This window comes from Anomaloglossus baeobatrachus, chromosome 5 (genome assembly GCF_048569485.1).
Source record: "Anomaloglossus baeobatrachus isolate aAnoBae1 chromosome 5, aAnoBae1.hap1, whole genome shotgun sequence".
Classification (NCBI taxonomy): domain Eukaryota; kingdom Metazoa; phylum Chordata; class Amphibia; order Anura; family Aromobatidae; genus Anomaloglossus; species Anomaloglossus baeobatrachus.
Window position 1 is genome coordinate 254482449 of NC_134357.1, and position 16213 is coordinate 254498661.

The window sequence follows — 16213 nt, forward strand, 5'->3', positions numbered from 1 at the left end:
TAAAGCCACATGGAATATTCACCCATTGCTTCAGTATTGTGTCTAGCTTTCAGTCTAGTTCCAGACTCCAGCGCCTGGATCTGTCTTACCCAAACTGTTCCCACTCCTCTCTGGTGTGTTCCTACTATCTCCATGTTATAACAGAGAACTCCAACTACTGCTTGCTGTTCCTGCTCATGTGTCTCTGTCCATTGGATTCTAGCCGTGCTGCACCAGTATCGTAACAGATGTATTCATGTACAGATGGTGGTTCAGGTGATGTATTTATCTACTTAGAGGGGTTCAGGTGATGTATTCATGTACTGATTGCAGTTAGGAGGATATATTCATGTACTGATGATAATTCTGGTGATGTATTCATGTACTGATATTGGCCCTAGTGATGCATTCATGTACTGATTTTGGACCTGGTGATGCATTCATGTACTGATTTTGGCCCTGGTGATGCCTTCATGTACTGATTTTGGACCTGGTGATGCATTCATGTACTGATTTTGGCCCTGGTGATGCCTTCATGTACTGATTTTGGCCCTGGTGATGCCTTCATGTACTGATTTTGGCCCTGGTGATGCCTTCATGTACTGATTTTGGCCCTGGTGATGCCTTCATGTACTGATTTTGGCCCTGGTGATGCCTTCATGTACTGATAGTGGTCCTGGTGATGCCTTCATGTACTGATAGTGGTCCTGGGGATGCCTTCATGTACGGATAGTGGTCCTGGGGATGCCTTCATGTACGGATAGTGGTCCTGGGGATGCCTTCATGTACGGATAGTGGTCCTGGGGATGCCTTCATGTACGGATAGTGGTCCTGGGGATGCCTTCATGTACGGATAGTGGTCCTGGGGATGCCTTCATGTACGGATAGTGGTCCTGGGGATGCCTTCATGTACGGATAGTGGTCCTGGGGATGCCTTCATGTACGGATAGTGGTCCTGGGGATGCCTTCATGTACTGATAGTGGTCCTGGGGATGCCTTCATGTACTGATAGTGGTCCTGGGGATGCCTTCATGTGCTGATAGTGGTCGTGGGGATGCCTTCATGTACGGATAGGGGTCGTGGGGATGCCTTCATGTACGGATAGGGGTCCTGGGGATGCCTTCATGTACGGATAGGGGTCCTGGGGATGCCTTCATGTACGGATAGGGGTCCTGGGGATGCCTTCATGTACGGATAGGGGTCCTGGGGATGCCTTCATGTACTGATAGGGGTCCTGGGGATGCCTTCATGTACTGATAGGGGTCCTGGGGATGCCTTCATGTACTGATAGTGGTCCTGGGGATGCCTTCATGTACTGATAGTGGTCCTGGGGATGCCTTCATGTACTGATAGTGGTCCTGGGGATGCCTTCATGTACTGATAGTGGTCCTGGGGATGCCTTCATGTACTGATAGTGGTCCTGGGGATGCCTTCATGTACTGATAGTGGTCCTGGGGATGCCTTCATGTACTGATAGTGGTCCTGGGGATGCCTTCATGTACTGATAGTGGTCCTGGGGATGCCTTCATGTACTGATAGTGGTCCTGGGGATGCCTTCATGTACTGATAGTGGTCCTGGGGATGCCTTCATGTACTGATAGTGGTCCTGGGGATGCCTTCATGTACTGATAGTGGTCCTGGGGATGCGGTGTTTCTTTACTGCTGGTGGTTCTTGTGATATATTCTTAAGCTGCTATTTATTGGTTCTGAGCCTGTCAAACATGGCTATGTTAATAAAGTGTTGTGCTGCCTGACAAGTTAGGGTTACTATGTTTTAATTTATTCTAGGAGCATTAAAAGGGTTGTATAAGTTTGTGATGAATTCTCACAGAGTGTGCACTTCACGATGTCAGGATTCTCTGGAAGCGGCAGTGACTGGGAGATGATGCAACTGCAAGTATGCGTTTGTCGTACATGTGATCACACGCTGACTAGTCATGCGTGACCTCTCGATACAAATGTGCAATGCAGGCACTGTGAGAATTCAGAAATCTGCAGTCATCTAGAGTGACTGCAGACTTTCATCGCAAACCTGGACAACCCCTCTACTAATAAATGTAAACAGTGTAGCATAACCAATCCTAACAGTGTGTAATATAGTCACTGTAAGGATTCAGCTGTTTGCTGGTTCCAGAAGCCATCACATGACCACTTATATGATTTTTATACTTGCAGGCATGTGTAGGCTAGCTTCTCTTTGAACATTGAGAGAAGCCAGTTAGTACCTGACTGTGTGCAAACCGCGTATAGGTGGTCACATGATGTCTACTCAAACCGCGTGAGTGGGGGGCACCAAACTGAATCCATACCTCGGTCACCAGAAAACCTAGATCTGCATTGGTCAAAGTGTTCTTGTAAGATAGAGACAATAAAAAGACTCTGATTCCCATTTTCTATAGAATTGGCGGTGTGTGGAGGCAAAATAACAAAAAATGAAGCAAACAGAGGTGCTCAAACATCACTTGCCTACAGCACCTATGCAGAGCTATGTGTCTCCATGGTAACACTGTAAACAAACCCTGTGTATTCTAGGACCTGCACTCCAGGAGAGAACTGTACAGGTCTCTGTTACCATAGAAACGGAACTTTTTTTGTAAAGTTGCTTCATTTCGTAGATTAATGGGTCAATAAAAGAAATAGTCCTGTCCACTGACAGCAAGCAGAGGTCTAGTAAATGGTGACCAAGTAGTGCCCAGACGATAGGACACTGATAGAACACAGCCCGGGCTGACAATGGCCACACAACGGACATGACACATTCCCGCCCGCCTGTCAGGGAAATAGTAGAAAGTAGAAGCAACGGCGACCCCTAAAGGGGCGTGGTCTTCTGGCCAGCATGTGCGTCATGACGTCAGGGTGCGTAGGGGCTGCTGAAGCCGGGTGAGTTGAGGTGAGGGGGTTGAGAGCGGTCCGGCGCCATTATCATCTGGACCGGGAAACAGTGAGCGTCGGGAGGGAAGCTGTCTGGCGGGACGTGGCCGGGAACGCGGGAGGGCCGAACGCACTTGTACGAGGAGCCGGCGGCTGTCAGCGCTAGTGACAGGGCAGCTAATAACCCGGGACACCGCACCGTGCAGCGCCCGGCCGTGCAGAACCCGGGGGAGGACCAGCCGGGAGGACACTCCATTTCCTGTGAGCAGCCAATCCGCAGCAGCTGCCAGTCACCGGGAAGCATGTCGTATAAACCCATCGCCCCAGCACCATCAGGAAGCAACAGCGCCCCGGGCACCCCCGTCACCCCCGGTAACCGCCTGCATCTGTGTGTGCGCTGCTGGAGGGCACAGTGCCCCGGCACCCCCTGACCGCCTGTGTCTGTGTGCCCATATCCTGGGGCTGGAGGGCATAGTGCCCCGGCACCGCCTGCATCTGTGTGTGCTAATGTCCTGGGGCTGGAGGGCACAGTGCCCCAGCACCCCCTGACTGCCTGCATCTGTGTGTGCTCTGCTGGAGGGCACAGTGCCCCGGCACCCCCTGACCGCCTGCATCTGTGTGTGCCGATGTCCTGGGGCTGGAGGGCACAGTGCCCCGGCACCCCCTGACTGCCTGCATCTGTGTGTGCGCTGCTGGAGGGCACAGTGCCCCGGCACCCCCTGACCGCCTGCATCTGTGTGTGCCGATGTCCTGGGGCTGGAGGGCACAGTGCCCCTGCACCCTCAGACTGCCTGCATCTGTGTGCGCTGCTGGAGGGCTCAGTGCCCTGGCTATCTGTGTCTGTGCTCATGTCCTGGGGCTGGAGGGCACAGTGCCCCGGCACCCCCTGACTGCCTGCATCTGTGTGTGTGTGCCAATGTCCTGGGGCTGGAGGGCACAGTGCCCTGGCACCCCCTGACTGCCTGCATCTGTGTGTGTGTGCCAATGTCCTGGGGCTGGAGGGCACAGTGCCCCGGCACCCCCTGACTGCCTGCATCTGTGTGTGTGCCCATATCCTGGGGCTGAAGGGCACAGTGCCCCATCACCCCCGGTAACCACCTGCATCTGTGTGTGTGTGCTGATGTCCTGGGGCTGGAGGGCACAGTGCCCCGGCACAGCCTGCATCTGTGTGTGCCCCCACCTTGTCCTGTGGCAGGATGCTACTGTGCCCCTGGACTGTGTGTGTGCGCCCATGTCCTGGGGCTGGAGGGCACAGTGCCCCAGCACCCCCTGATCTCCTGCAGTCTTTGTGTGTGCCCACCTTATCCTGTGGCAGGACGCTACTGTGTCCATGGACTGCATGTGTGTCCCCACCCTGTCCTAGGGCTGAAGGCTACTATGTCCTGGCACCCCCGGACTGCCTGCATCTGTGTGTGTGTGTCCGTCCATGTCCTGGCGCTGGAAGTCACAATGCCCCAGTAACTGCCTGCATCTGTGTGTGCTCATGTCCTTTCGCCGGAGGACACAGTGCCCCAAGTAACTGCTTGCATCTATGTGTGCCCAACCTGTCCTGGGGTGGAAGGCGCAGTGCCCCCGGACCACCTGCATCTGTGTGTGAGCCCACCATGTCCACCGGCACAACCTGCTCTGAGGGGCACTGCCTGCCTCGGGCCCTGGTCTGCAGCCTGCCCAATGTGTCCTGTCTGTGTGTACTTAGACCCCTGCTGGACGAGGGTCTGCTCGGAGACCCCCTACGTGTGAGTTATGCTCAAACCTCTTGGAGCAGGAGTCCGAGATGGCAACAGATGGAGGGAGAGACCTTACTGGGTCAATGTAGGATCGGCCGGCTTCACCCTGCCTTGGTCTAGGTGATTGACAGGTCTATATGTACACAGATGGGAGACTTGTCAATCCCCTAGAGCCGGGCAGGGAGAAGCCGGTCGGGGACCACATTGAACAAGTCGGGTCTCTCCCTGTAGTACCTGGCCAGCTTCACCCTGCCCCAGTTGGGAGACATTTCAATAGCCTACAGCGGGCATGGAGAAGCGGGCCGGGGTCCACATTGAATAAGTCCAGGTCTCCCTGTGGTCCCTGGCCAGCTTCTCCCCACCTGCTGTAGGTGATGGATAGGTCTCTATGTACACAGATGGGAGACCTGTCAGTCAACTAGAGCAGGGCAGGAAGAAGCCGGCAGGGAACCACGTTGAATAAGTCACGTCTCTTCCTATGGTCCCCAGCCGGCTTCTCCCTGCCCCGCTCTAGATGATTGACAGGTCTGTATGTACACAGATGGGAGACCTGTCAATCATCTAGAGCGAGGCAGGTAGACCAGTGACCACATTGAATAAGTCAGGTTTCTCCCTGTGGTCACTGGCCGGCTTCTCCCTGCCTCGCTGTAGGTGATTGACAGGTCTCCCATCTGTGTACATACAGACCTGTCAATCATCTAGAGCGGGGCAGGGAGAAGCCGGCTGGGGACCACATTGAACGTCAGGTTTCTCCCTGTGGTCCCTGTCCTCTGTAATGTCAGTGAGACACAGACCTTGCTGCAGTCGTGCAATCTTGCACTTTCATGTGCCACCTTTTGGTTTGGGCATCATGAATAGAGTAACTGGATCCCCTATTCCCTGATTACTAACATGAGGGCCCTGAGCAGATGTTCCTCGCTGGCAGATCATATTGTGCCCTTACATTGTCTGCCCCCAGGCACCAGCGATATACAGGAAATCATGATCTTCTGTGAAGAGATCAGAGTCTGTGACCATAGGACCTGAGCTCTCATCATTAATTAAAGGGCTATTGTTCCCAACTGCCCACCCCGGGTGCAGCTTCTTTAACCCATTGATGACCAGGTGTTACTACTGATGAATGGGTGTGTCATGTAATACCCGAACAGCATGAGGGTACCAGAGCTGCTTCCCCTTTGTGATTCTTAAATGTGCCTTTCCAGGGATAGTCTAATCTACACCCATTAACCCTTCTGGTGCCTGTATTGTCTCCATTACATTGGTAGAATGCAGTGCCAGGAAGAGCAGGAATATAACTGCTCTTCTCGCTTGGTTCAGAGCTGTTTCACACATCCAGCTTTTCGCCGGATACAGTACAATGGCAGCGCGACAAGCTCTGTCACGTGACCCGGAAGTTGCCGTGCTGCCGTTGTACTGTACTGGAGTGCCCGGTTCCGCCAATCCAGCGATACGCCGGATGTGTGAAACGGCCCCTAGATGACTCCTTTCTAGAAGGCTGACTAGACCTTACTGTTGAGCAGACTGTTGTGTTATGTGTCTATTTGCTGTTGTAGTAATCTTTTTACCTTTCTGTCACAAATCTTTTTCCATCTACATCTCTGAATGCCAACATTGTCGCTGTTTGTGTCCCCCTGTAACTTGCTTATACTGTGGATTGATAGTTGTGTGCAGCCATAAACATCTCATCCCCTCATCTGATGTGGTTTGCAGTGCCAGGAGCCGCAGTTTCTTCTCCATCAGGAGCCGTTTCAGTCTCTTCTTTCCGACCCATCTTCAGTGACTTTGGACCCCCTTCTATGGGCTTTATTCAGGTGAGAGAACGTCATATGTGCAGATCATAGGCCTGGAGCTAAGAAAATGGACAAGGAGGGGCAGGACCCGACAAAGATTGAGGCTTACTATATATTCTGTAGCGTTCGGATCAGAGACATAGTTGTAGAATATGGCCCGCGCTGGTCTCAATGTAAGACCAGCCTCATTCACAGGCTGAATTGGGCCACCTTTACAGTAGGTCAACTTAACATGGGCCTTTGATTCCTTTTTTTACACTTGGCCTGCTCTGCTAGGACCCCCTTATAGCCTGACAGCAGACTGATTGTATTAACACCTAGGAGGACTTTCTAAGTCATCAGGGCTGAATGCATTGGGATCCTGTTTAATCCTGCCACCAGGATTCCTGATTCTACAAAGAGCAATGTTCCTTCAGTGCTGCAGCCTTGAGTAAGCTTGCATTTCATTGGTTAGACACACAACCCCCATCTATTGGGAGCGAAATAGTACTATTGGATTGGAAGGAGGAGTCTCCTAAATACAACTCGATTCACATTTTCTAAGGAATAACATCACATATATTCTAATTGTTCCTTCTCCCCCCAAACTAATTTTACACGCCTTTAACTGGTTCTCTCTAATGTTGGAATTAAGGTTAAAGAGAATCTGCCTACAGGTTTTTGCTACCTTATCTAAGAGCAGCATGATGTAGGCAAAGAGGTTCTGAATCCAACGATGTATCACTTAGATTACTGGCTGAAGCCATTCTGAGGCAATCTGATTTTTTTAGGTTTAGTCATGCAGTAAAGTCCAGAGGGCTGTCCCTGCCCGCACCAGGCTCTCAATAGATATTGACAGTGAGGTGTCAATGTACAATCAGCAGGGGGCGAGGCGGACTGCCCTGCACCTGAGTTTTAAGTCCTGTAATAAGGGTCCAGGTGCTTATACAAACAAAAGATCAGACTGACAAAGCAGGCATGCCTGAACTTTAACTTTTGCAGCATGCTGGCTTCTGCTGAAATAGCAAAGACCTGTTGAACTTATTATTCCAAGATCTATTAAAGGGAATCTGCCCCCCCCATATTTGAGAGCAACATAATATAGAGGCAGAGACCCTGATTCCAGCAATGCCATTTACTGAGCTGTTTGCTGTCATTTTGATAAAATCAATGTTTTTTCTGCTGCAGATCTAGCAGATACAGAGCTCATTAAAGGAAACCAATCACCAGGATTTTCATATATAAGCTAAAGCCAGTGCTATACTGGCACTATCAGACTGATTCTATACATACCATTAGTGGTCAGCTCGGGTGTTTAGGTTTTCAAATCCAAGAAAGTGAAGTTTATAAAATCAGCAGCTTCTTGATTGGCTATTGCAACAGAGCAGATAACTGGGTGGGTATTCATATGGATTCCTGCCCCTCTGCCACCTGTTTCTCCCTCTCTCTGTTCTCTATGATAAGTATTATACAAACTATTCACTTTTTGAAGGACCTGTGTGAGGTCATACCCATGTGATCTGGTATTTAGCTTTGTTGGCTGAGGCCCTGCCCTTTCTGGTCACATGGGTATGACCTCACCACAGGTCCTTCAAAAAAGTGAATCGTTTGTATAATACTTACCATAGAGGGAGGAACAGAGGGCAGGAATCCATATGAATACCCACCCAGATATTATCTGCTCAGATGCAACTGTGACTCAAAAAGTCGCTGAATTTCTAAACTTCACTTTCTTGGATTTGAAAGCCTAAACATCTGAGCTGACCACTACAGGTATGTATAGAATCAGGCTGATAGTGCCAGCATAGCACTGGCTTTAGCTTATATATCTGTTTTGTATTGTTAATGATAGTTGTACGTATACGCTCACTTGTAAAGCGCCATGGAATAAATGGCGATATAATAAGAGAATCCTGATGATTGGAGTTAAAGGGAACCAAGTAGTCCTAATGATTTACAGCTGATTAATCAGTGATTTTATCAAAACTACACTAAGCAGCCCAATAAGTGACATTGCTGGAATCAGGATCTCTGCCCCTACGTTATGTTGTTCTCAGATTAGGTGTCAAGAATCTGGTGACAGTCCCTGCAGTTAGTGACAAACCCTTCAAGTTCCCACAAGGAGTATTTGGTGCCTTTTTGACAGTTTGTGGCTGAGCAAAAAAAGTCTTAAAATCCCAGCAAAGTTATAGAAATCTCATTGCCACGATGCTTTTATATGCTACTGGTTTGGGTTTTTTTTATTCGTCCTGTTAATTTTTCCCCTTTTGAGGTATGTTGAATTTTATGTGCAAATTTTTACCCTATGATTTCATTAATGTGGAAAATGTACAGAAGAAACGCTTGTGCGTTGTTGTAGAAACAATCGACAGTTGTCTACATTGATCAGTTTTCTGATTAGGAAATATCATTATATACCAACAAAGATAAAAGTAAAAAAAAAAAAGCAAGTAACTATCTAGGATATACAGAAATCTGCACTACTAAACGCAATACTCTTTGTGGAATGTTTCCCAGCCCTAGTGAGTATGCAGAGCTGCCCTCTGCGCGTTTCTAGTGTTTGGCTCTGTTCACACTCGCGTTGTGCCAGTCTACAGCGCTATTGAGATGTAACATTTCGTTTATTGAGTACACAGGTCTGCATGCAGTGATATAAATATACAAACAATACAAAATATTAATGTGTGAAAATGGTGACGTGACATTAGCATGGGAAGGATGTAAAAATACAATTCTATTACCAGGGAGTGAAGCCCGCCGTATCACAGGCTGTCTCCCAGGGGACTTACAGCGATCTGCTGTCTGTCATTGAAGAGATGGGGAGAGAGATCAGACCGACTTACGCTGGGAGCAAAAGTGCAATGGAGAGGTTAAAAAGAGGCGAGTATAAAAACTAAGGAAGAAACTAACAGTGGAAGCGGCGTGCCGTGGTCACTAATCTGAATCTTGTATCACTGCAGGTATCATTCACGCCAGAGCGCTTGTGAGAGAATGCCTTGCCGAAACAGAGCGCAACGCACGTACGTGACCATCCCCCGACTTAGCACTTTGTTAACACTTTCCACTTTTATATATATATGTAAGCAAATAAAGTTACTCTTGTTGACGGTATGGCGCGTGTCTAGTAGGAGGGGCTGGGGCTAGCGTCCGGCTGTCGTTGGAGTATGGTGTGGCAATACTTCAAACTTTCCTCTGCTCTGAAGTAGCAGCCATTCCGCATCTGCCATTGTATCTAGAAGTATAGTCAAACCAAAATTCATGCTTCGATGTGCCACGCAGCAGAAAATGTGGTTTAGCAGAATGGCTTGAAGGCCACAGTGTTACATTGTGCGAGTCACATGTTTAGAATGGAGCATTGACCTAGATATGATGGAGCCGCTGGAGCAGTCATTTGAAGATGCCTCGAAACCTAGCTTTGTCCTCTTCATCTTTTTCACCTAAACGCACCTCAAGCTTCTTCAACTCTTTTGCAACTAGGGGTGCAAGGGATGGGTCCAATTCAACAGCCCGTGAGAAATCTTGCTCTGCTTCTGATGCGTTCCAAACAGCGGCGTGTGCTCGCCCTCGCTTAAACAGGGCTTTTACATTATCTGCAATACGACACAAAGCTAGTAAATGCACAGTCCTGCAAAATAGGTACTGCTGTACCTCATCTGGAAATTTAAAAACTACCACACTTATCTCTTAGGCCCTGCATAACAGTATCACTCTACATATACACCTGCTGGTATGAACATGGAGGACACTGCTGCTTCTAAAAGGTTAAAGGTGTTTCAGGCTTTAGTGGCCTTTAAGGTTAACTATTATCCAACTCTTCATAAACACACTGGGCAAAATGAGAGAAATATGCTCTTCATTCAGTGTGTCCCTCCAATGTTACTCTCCCAACACTACTGCAGCCCCGCTGGGTGGTACAACTGCCCACCAGCCTGAAGGTATCACGCATGAGTTTTAGTAATTAGAATACGCCCCATCCACAATACTCAGCATCGGACAGCTGCCATGACAGTGTGATTGTGCAGTTGTATTCCTTCACGTGTGAAACCCTTCAGTAGTAGGCTCATCCGCATAATAATCTTATTCTGCAGCCGAAGTGAACGGCAGATCAGACATCTTCACCTTATACAAGCTGCACACTCACAATTCCGGTGTACAAAGTTTTAGAAGGTCAGTACTGACAACTGGAACATTTGGCACTCATGCCATTTTTGACCAATTCCCACAAAGCGGGTGGACTGGGAGACATGGCGACCACGGCTTGTCAAATGCATGACAACTGATGCCGTAGAATTGTATGCCACAAATCTTACTCAAATTGGAGACAGGAGTTAGATTTTGGCTGAGGCACATATCTGTGCCACTTCTCCAACGGTCCCGATTCATAAAGAGGGATACTCTTTCATGAATTGGGAGCGTCTTGATGCCAGCACACCCCTGCATCAAGACCAGGGTGAACAGTGAGAATAGAGGCCTCAATCTGAGTTACGTGTACAGGTGACTAGCTCTACTCCTAAAGGGCCAGCCCTTACTACAATATAGGAATATGTATAAAAAAATTTTTTTTTTATTTGAAAGTTTTGTAAAGTCTCTTATTTACTCCCCTGGCAGCAATTTGTTTAATCAAACAAAACAAAAATCTGCCTGAGGGTATGTGCGCACGTTGCTTTTTACCTGCTTTTTCTTCTGCGCTGTTTAATGCCAAAATGGATGTGTTCTTCTATTCAAGCAAAGTCTATGGGAATTTGGGTTTCTTGTTCACACTATGCTGTTCAAAATGCTGCCTTTTTGTGGCAGAACTTTGGTCATAAACTCAGCTTTTCAAAGAAGCAACATGTCAATTGTTTTTGCCATTTGGGTTTTGCACTGCAAAGCTGAGTTTTTGACCAAAGTTCTGCCACAAAAAGGCAGCATTTTGAACAACAATAGTGTGAACAAGAAACCCAAATTCCCATAGACTTTGCTTGAATAGAAGAACACATCCATTTTGGCATTAAACAGCGCAGAAGAAAAAGCAGCAAAAAAGCAGGTAAAAAGCAACGTGCGCACATACCCTCACTCTCCCTCCCCGAGTGACATTAAGTTGCCAGAGCTTCAGCCAATTAATAAGCTCATTGGCTTGTGCAGTCCACACCAGCAGAGCTGCTGAGCTCCCTATTAACTGCTGTCGTCAGTATTGCAAGTGGTGCAGCAACTCTTTTAGTCTCGGGAAGGGTGAGTAATGCGCTTTTTTTTTTTTATTATTATTATTATTATAAACTAACTTGGGGTTTCAGTGGTTTTCAGAAACTGGAAAATTTAATTTTAAGCTTCCTTAGAAGGAGTAAGTCCTCAGATGCTGAGCATATGCAGGGATATACATACCTGAGTATTTGTTTAATATCGAGGAGCAGTGCTCCAGCACCTGGTAGTATTCACCCTCCAACAATTTGCACTGACAGTAATTTAAAAGCAGTGGAGTGATCTTAGTGTCAAGAGAGATCCAATCTGGGGATCCAGGCTGCTCCTGAAACAACAAAGCAGTATGCATTTAGTAGAACGCCATGCCCAGATATTCATGTTCAGCACCAGAGACTGGGTTACATTACATCTCAGGTCATAACTCCAGCTTTACTGTGCAGCAGTCACTACTGGACTGATGACAACTTTGCCTTTGGACTAAAGGACTTTTATTGTAGTGCTGAGGACTGACTGTTGTGAGGGTCAGTGTGTAGTTATACTATAGACTCCCAAAATTACAGAAAAACCCATTGTGCTGCAAACATCAAGAAATCTGTTGTAACCTGTGTTAAACAGCTGCCAGTACCCGTTGGGTGACATGTACAAAGCATATTCTAACTGCGTATTCACACTTTGGAGGTTAAGATCATCCATTCTTCAAGCAGAAACTGCTTCAGGAATTGCTTTTCTCTGGAGTCAAGTAAATCTGAAGTGTTTTCTGGTCATTTCCTGAGCGCTTTTTCAGCCAACATGTTTATTGCAGTCTCCAGCGGTGAGGACTCGTGGCCCCGCAAGAGAGGATATCCTGCACTCACAACGCAGCATGACCAAGATAGTGGGCACCTAGCCTAATACACAACTGATTAGTGTCTCACAGAAAGCTGCCATTCATGCTGCCCCATATTGTACTGGAAAAAGGGAAAAAAAATCTAAGTGCAGTGAAACTGCAAAAAAAAGTGCAATTGCACAAGTTTTTTTTTTTTTAATCACTGTATTGTAAAACTGACCTGGTAATGACTTCAAGTCAGTACGAGTTCATAGATCCCAAACTATGTCAAATAAAAATAAAAAATGGCTTATTGCCATTTTCCTAAGGCCCGTAATGTTTTCATTTTTTGGGATCTGAAGCTGTGAGGGTTGTTTTTTGTGCCCTGAGCTGCTGTTTATTATACCATTTTGGGGTAGGTGCAATGTTTTGATTGCCTTTTATTTCAGTGACCACTAAAGAAATCAGATTAATTTTTTATATTTTGATCTGACATTTCTAAAGACGGCGATACAAAATAGTTTAATTTTCAGTGGGGCAAAAGGAGGGAGATTTAAACTTTTTTTATATTTTATATAGAACTTTTTCCAGTTATTCTTATCCCCTTAAGGGAGTTGAAGCTACAATCTTCTGATTGTACTGTACAGAGCGGGGCCTCAGCATCAACCCTGTACAACAGAAATGACTTCCTATGAACACTGCCACACAGCCGGCATTCACAGGAAGATCATGACAGTGATGGGTTAACAGCTGATTGCCGGCTGTCTTGACAACCCATAGGCATCATGTCATGGGAGCAGAGAATAACGCACTCCATGCCAACGAACGTTAAATACCGCTGCCAGAGATTGACAGCAGGATTTAGCTAGTTAACAGGCAGATCTGAAATTTCCCAGCAGCTGTTAGAGGCACATATCAGATCAGCCTACGTGCCAGGAAAGGTGTGGGCGTAGCATGTGAGCCCACATCAAAAGGAGGGACACCATTGATGACGTACCGGTACGTAATAGGTCGTAAAGGGGTTAAAGTACTGTGGAAGTTTTGAGCTAAAAATGTGCAAAAAAACCCAAAACACAACCTTTGACTTTGTGCAAAATTCTTCCAGTTTGATACATTTCATGTACACAATGGGAACAAAAATATGAGACAATTAAGAAAAAAACCTTTTATCAGCAAAAAAAGAAATAAGAGGTGTGGCACATTAATGTACCTTCATCTGTAAGGACTTTAGGCAAGCAATTGCTTCATAGTATTTGGCAGCTGCTTCCGGTATGTTCCCCTCCTTATACATCTGATTTCCTTCCTGGTGTAGAAGAGGCACAGCACCCAGCTTCTCTTCATCTGACATGGCCCACGCATCTTGTCTGTAGGAACCTGGCTCCTCTATCTAGAAGAGAGGAAGATGGTCATGGTGGAGGAGACACAAACAAACACTTGAGATTAGAAGATCCCAATGACCACTATTAGGCGGGTGTGTTTAACAACCAATGCCAGACTGTATGTAGTCTCTCTAACAAGATGGATGGCGCTTACTCTGGACAACAGCGTCCTCTATAGATTATGGACTAACTTTACTAGGGTAAACCAGGCTGGGAAAAATGCATACACCTGCCACTGGCATCCACACTCCTCCACATTGTCCCCACATGGCCAGACTTTGCTGGACCAGAAGTGTTAATGTCCTCCTCCCACCAACAGTCACCTGATCTTGCAGTAGCCATCATGTCACTGGTGGTCGTCACTTTAGGCTGTGTGCACACGTTGCGTTTTTTTACCGCAGAAACGCTGTGTTTAGAACCGCAGCATTTCAGTGGCAAATAGCATGCGTTCAGCTTTCCTAGCAAAGTGTATGAGAAAGCCGACAAATCAGTGCACACGCTGCGTTTTTAAACGCAGCGTTTTGGATGCCAAAAATCGGTGCGGAAAGAAAAGCAGCATGTCACTTCTTTTGTGCGGTGTAGCTGCGTTCTCTCCCCCATTGAATCAATGATGTGGGTCAGAACGCAGCTACACCGCAGTGAGCTGCTTTTTTGTTGCGGTCCGAGGGCTTTGTCGGCATGCCAGAACGCAGGCATTTACCTGGAAGTGAGGTCAAGAGGTTTCCTGTTGACCTCACTTCCTGGCAAAGTCCTGGAAAGCCCCCGGTGTTGCCAAAGTGCCCGCCCCCCCCGACCCCCCCCCCCCCCCCCCCCCCCTCCCGAAAATCCAACATGGCCGCGCGCACAGTAGCGCACCGGCCGCAACCTACTCCTATGATTTCTGTCGCATGTGCCTTGAGACATGCGACAGAAAAATGCCCCCAGGCCCTGCCAGGTCACCCCCTATTCCCCCCGGTATCCCCCCTTACCTGTCCGGTCGCAGCGCTGATCCCCCACGGCCCCCTCCTCCTTCACAGCAGACGCCGGTCAGTGCGGTCACATGAGCAGAGCAGCTGACAGCCAGCACTGTGTTCAGAGAGCTGTGCTGGCTGCTCACACTCTGCAGCTGTGACCCGGGGAGAGTGGGTGCAGATTTTTGGCACCCACTCTCCTCAAATGGAGGGTCTGCCCTCCTAGAAAATGGGGGATACGTTCCCTGAACGTGCCCCCATATTCTAGAAGGTCCAGAGCAGACGTGGGACGTCCAAATGGATTTCTGCGGACCCATTTTTTTCAAATTTTTTTTATTAAATTGGTGAACGAGGGAATGATTTGAGGAGTGTTTTTTCTAATTGTCTTTTTTTTTTGCTTTTGTTTACTGTCAATTAGTTATGTCTGGTATCTAATAGACGCCGTGACATCACTAATTGCTGGGCTTGATGTGAGGTGACATTACACATCTGGTATCAACCCCATTTATTACCCCGTTTGCCAACGCACCAGGGCGCGGGATGAGTTGGGGCGAAGCGCCAGGATTGGCGCATCTAATGGATGCGCCACTTCTGGGGCGGCTGCGGCCTGCTATTTTTAGGTTTGGAAGAGTCCAATAACCATGACTCTTCCCACCCTGAGAATACCAGACCCCAGCTGTCAGCTTCACCTTGGCTGGTGATCTAATTTGGGGGGACCCCACGTTTTTTTTTTTTTTAATTCTTTATTTATAAATAATAAAAAAAAAACCTGGGGAGCCCTCCAAATTGATCACCAGACAAGATGAAGCTGCCAGCTGGTGTTTGCAGGCTACAGCTGTCTGCTTTATCCTGACTGGCTATCAAAAATAGGGGGGACCCCACGCCAGTTTTTTTTTTTTTTTTTTTTGGGATAAATACTAAGCTAGGCACCCTTTAGTGCCACATGAAAGGTACTAAAGGTGCCAGCTTAGAATATGTAGGCGGGGGTGGGACGTTATATGTATTTGACATCCATTCATCCATTGACGCTTTTTTGGCTGTGTGCCCACAATCAGGTTTTGCAGTGGTTTGGGCGCTGAGTGTTTTCCTTGCGTCCATAACGCTGCGTTGTGCAGTAGAAGCACAGTGGAAGGATTTTTGGAGATCCCGTGCCCATTGTGCTTCTTTTCTCCGCAGCATAAACTGACCGGTGGCGTGGCTTCCCGAGCCTCAGCATGTCAATTTATGCTGTGGAGACGAGAGTGTTCTCTGCAGGTAGAATAGAGCTAAAGTCCACAGCAGCCTGAACCCAAATCGTGGGCATGGGCAGCTGCGTTCTCCCGTGGACAACACTCACATCTCTGCAGGAAGGCTGACACTGTGTACTAGACGCCGTGTCGCTGGATCACTGCCACATAGCCTAAAAGTGAGAATATTGTTGCTACAGCAACATTTTGGGTGAAGTAGCTGTGGATTCAAAATGCTTAATATACTCCTGAATAAAATCCTTGAGGGTGCAGATTCCAAAATGGGGTCACTTGTGGGGGTTTTCTGACGTATAGGTGCCCAAGGGGCC

The 16213-nt window shown here is 47.8% G+C and overlaps 2 protein-coding genes across 7 annotated transcripts in view; one reads left to right on the forward strand and one right to left on the reverse strand.

Annotated features, from left to right (window-relative positions):
- CDK2AP2 (cyclin dependent kinase 2 associated protein 2) lies at positions 1-9452 on the forward strand. Of its 5 annotated transcripts, none has more exons than XM_075349364.1 (4): positions 1-113; positions 6239-6388; positions 9091-9226; positions 9307-9452. In XM_075349364.1, the coding sequence occupies exons 2-4, from the start codon at positions 6275-6277 to the stop codon at positions 9372-9374; spliced, it is 318 nt and encodes a 105-aa protein (XP_075205479.1). In that variant the 5' UTR covers positions 1-113; positions 6239-6274; the 3' UTR covers positions 9375-9452. The 5 variants fall into 5 exon arrangements, with proteins under 5 accessions (XP_075205479.1, XP_075205477.1, XP_075205475.1 ...); XM_075349362.1 differs by lacking the exon at positions 1-113 and adding an exon at positions 120-255 and having other exon boundaries at positions 6288-6388; XM_075349360.1 differs by lacking the exon at positions 1-113 and adding an exon at positions 128-255.
- AIP (AHR interacting HSP90 co-chaperone) overlaps positions 9088-16213 on the reverse strand; it is a 26616-nt gene continuing 19490 nt past the window's right edge. For both annotated transcript variants that reach the window (XM_075349354.1, XM_075349355.1), the window contains 3 exons: positions 13540-13716; positions 11708-11849; positions 9088-9936 (listed from right to left, as the gene is read on the reverse strand). In XM_075349354.1, coding sequence (XP_075205469.1) covers positions 9734-9936; positions 11708-11849; positions 13540-13716 — 522 coding nt within the window. In that variant the 3' untranslated portion in view covers positions 9088-9733. The remainder of the gene's footprint in view (positions 9937-11707; positions 11850-13539; positions 13717-16213) is intronic.

What these genes read in the sequence shown, in the direction of transcription:
- CDK2AP2 (XM_075349359.1), top strand. Translation starts at nt 3,153, where the DNA reads ATGTCGTATAAACCCATCGCCCCAGCACCATCAGGAAGCAACAGCGCC. An exon ending in GGGCACCCCCGTCACCCCCG is followed by an intron (nt 3,223 to 6,287) that starts GTAACCGCCTGC and finishes TGTGGTTTGCAG; the next exon opens with TGCCAGGAGCCGCAGTTTCT. An exon ending in AATGGAGAGGTTAAAAAGAG is followed by an intron (nt 9,227 to 9,306) that starts GCGAGTATAAAA and finishes GTATCACTGCAG; the next exon opens with GTATCATTCACGCCAGAGCG.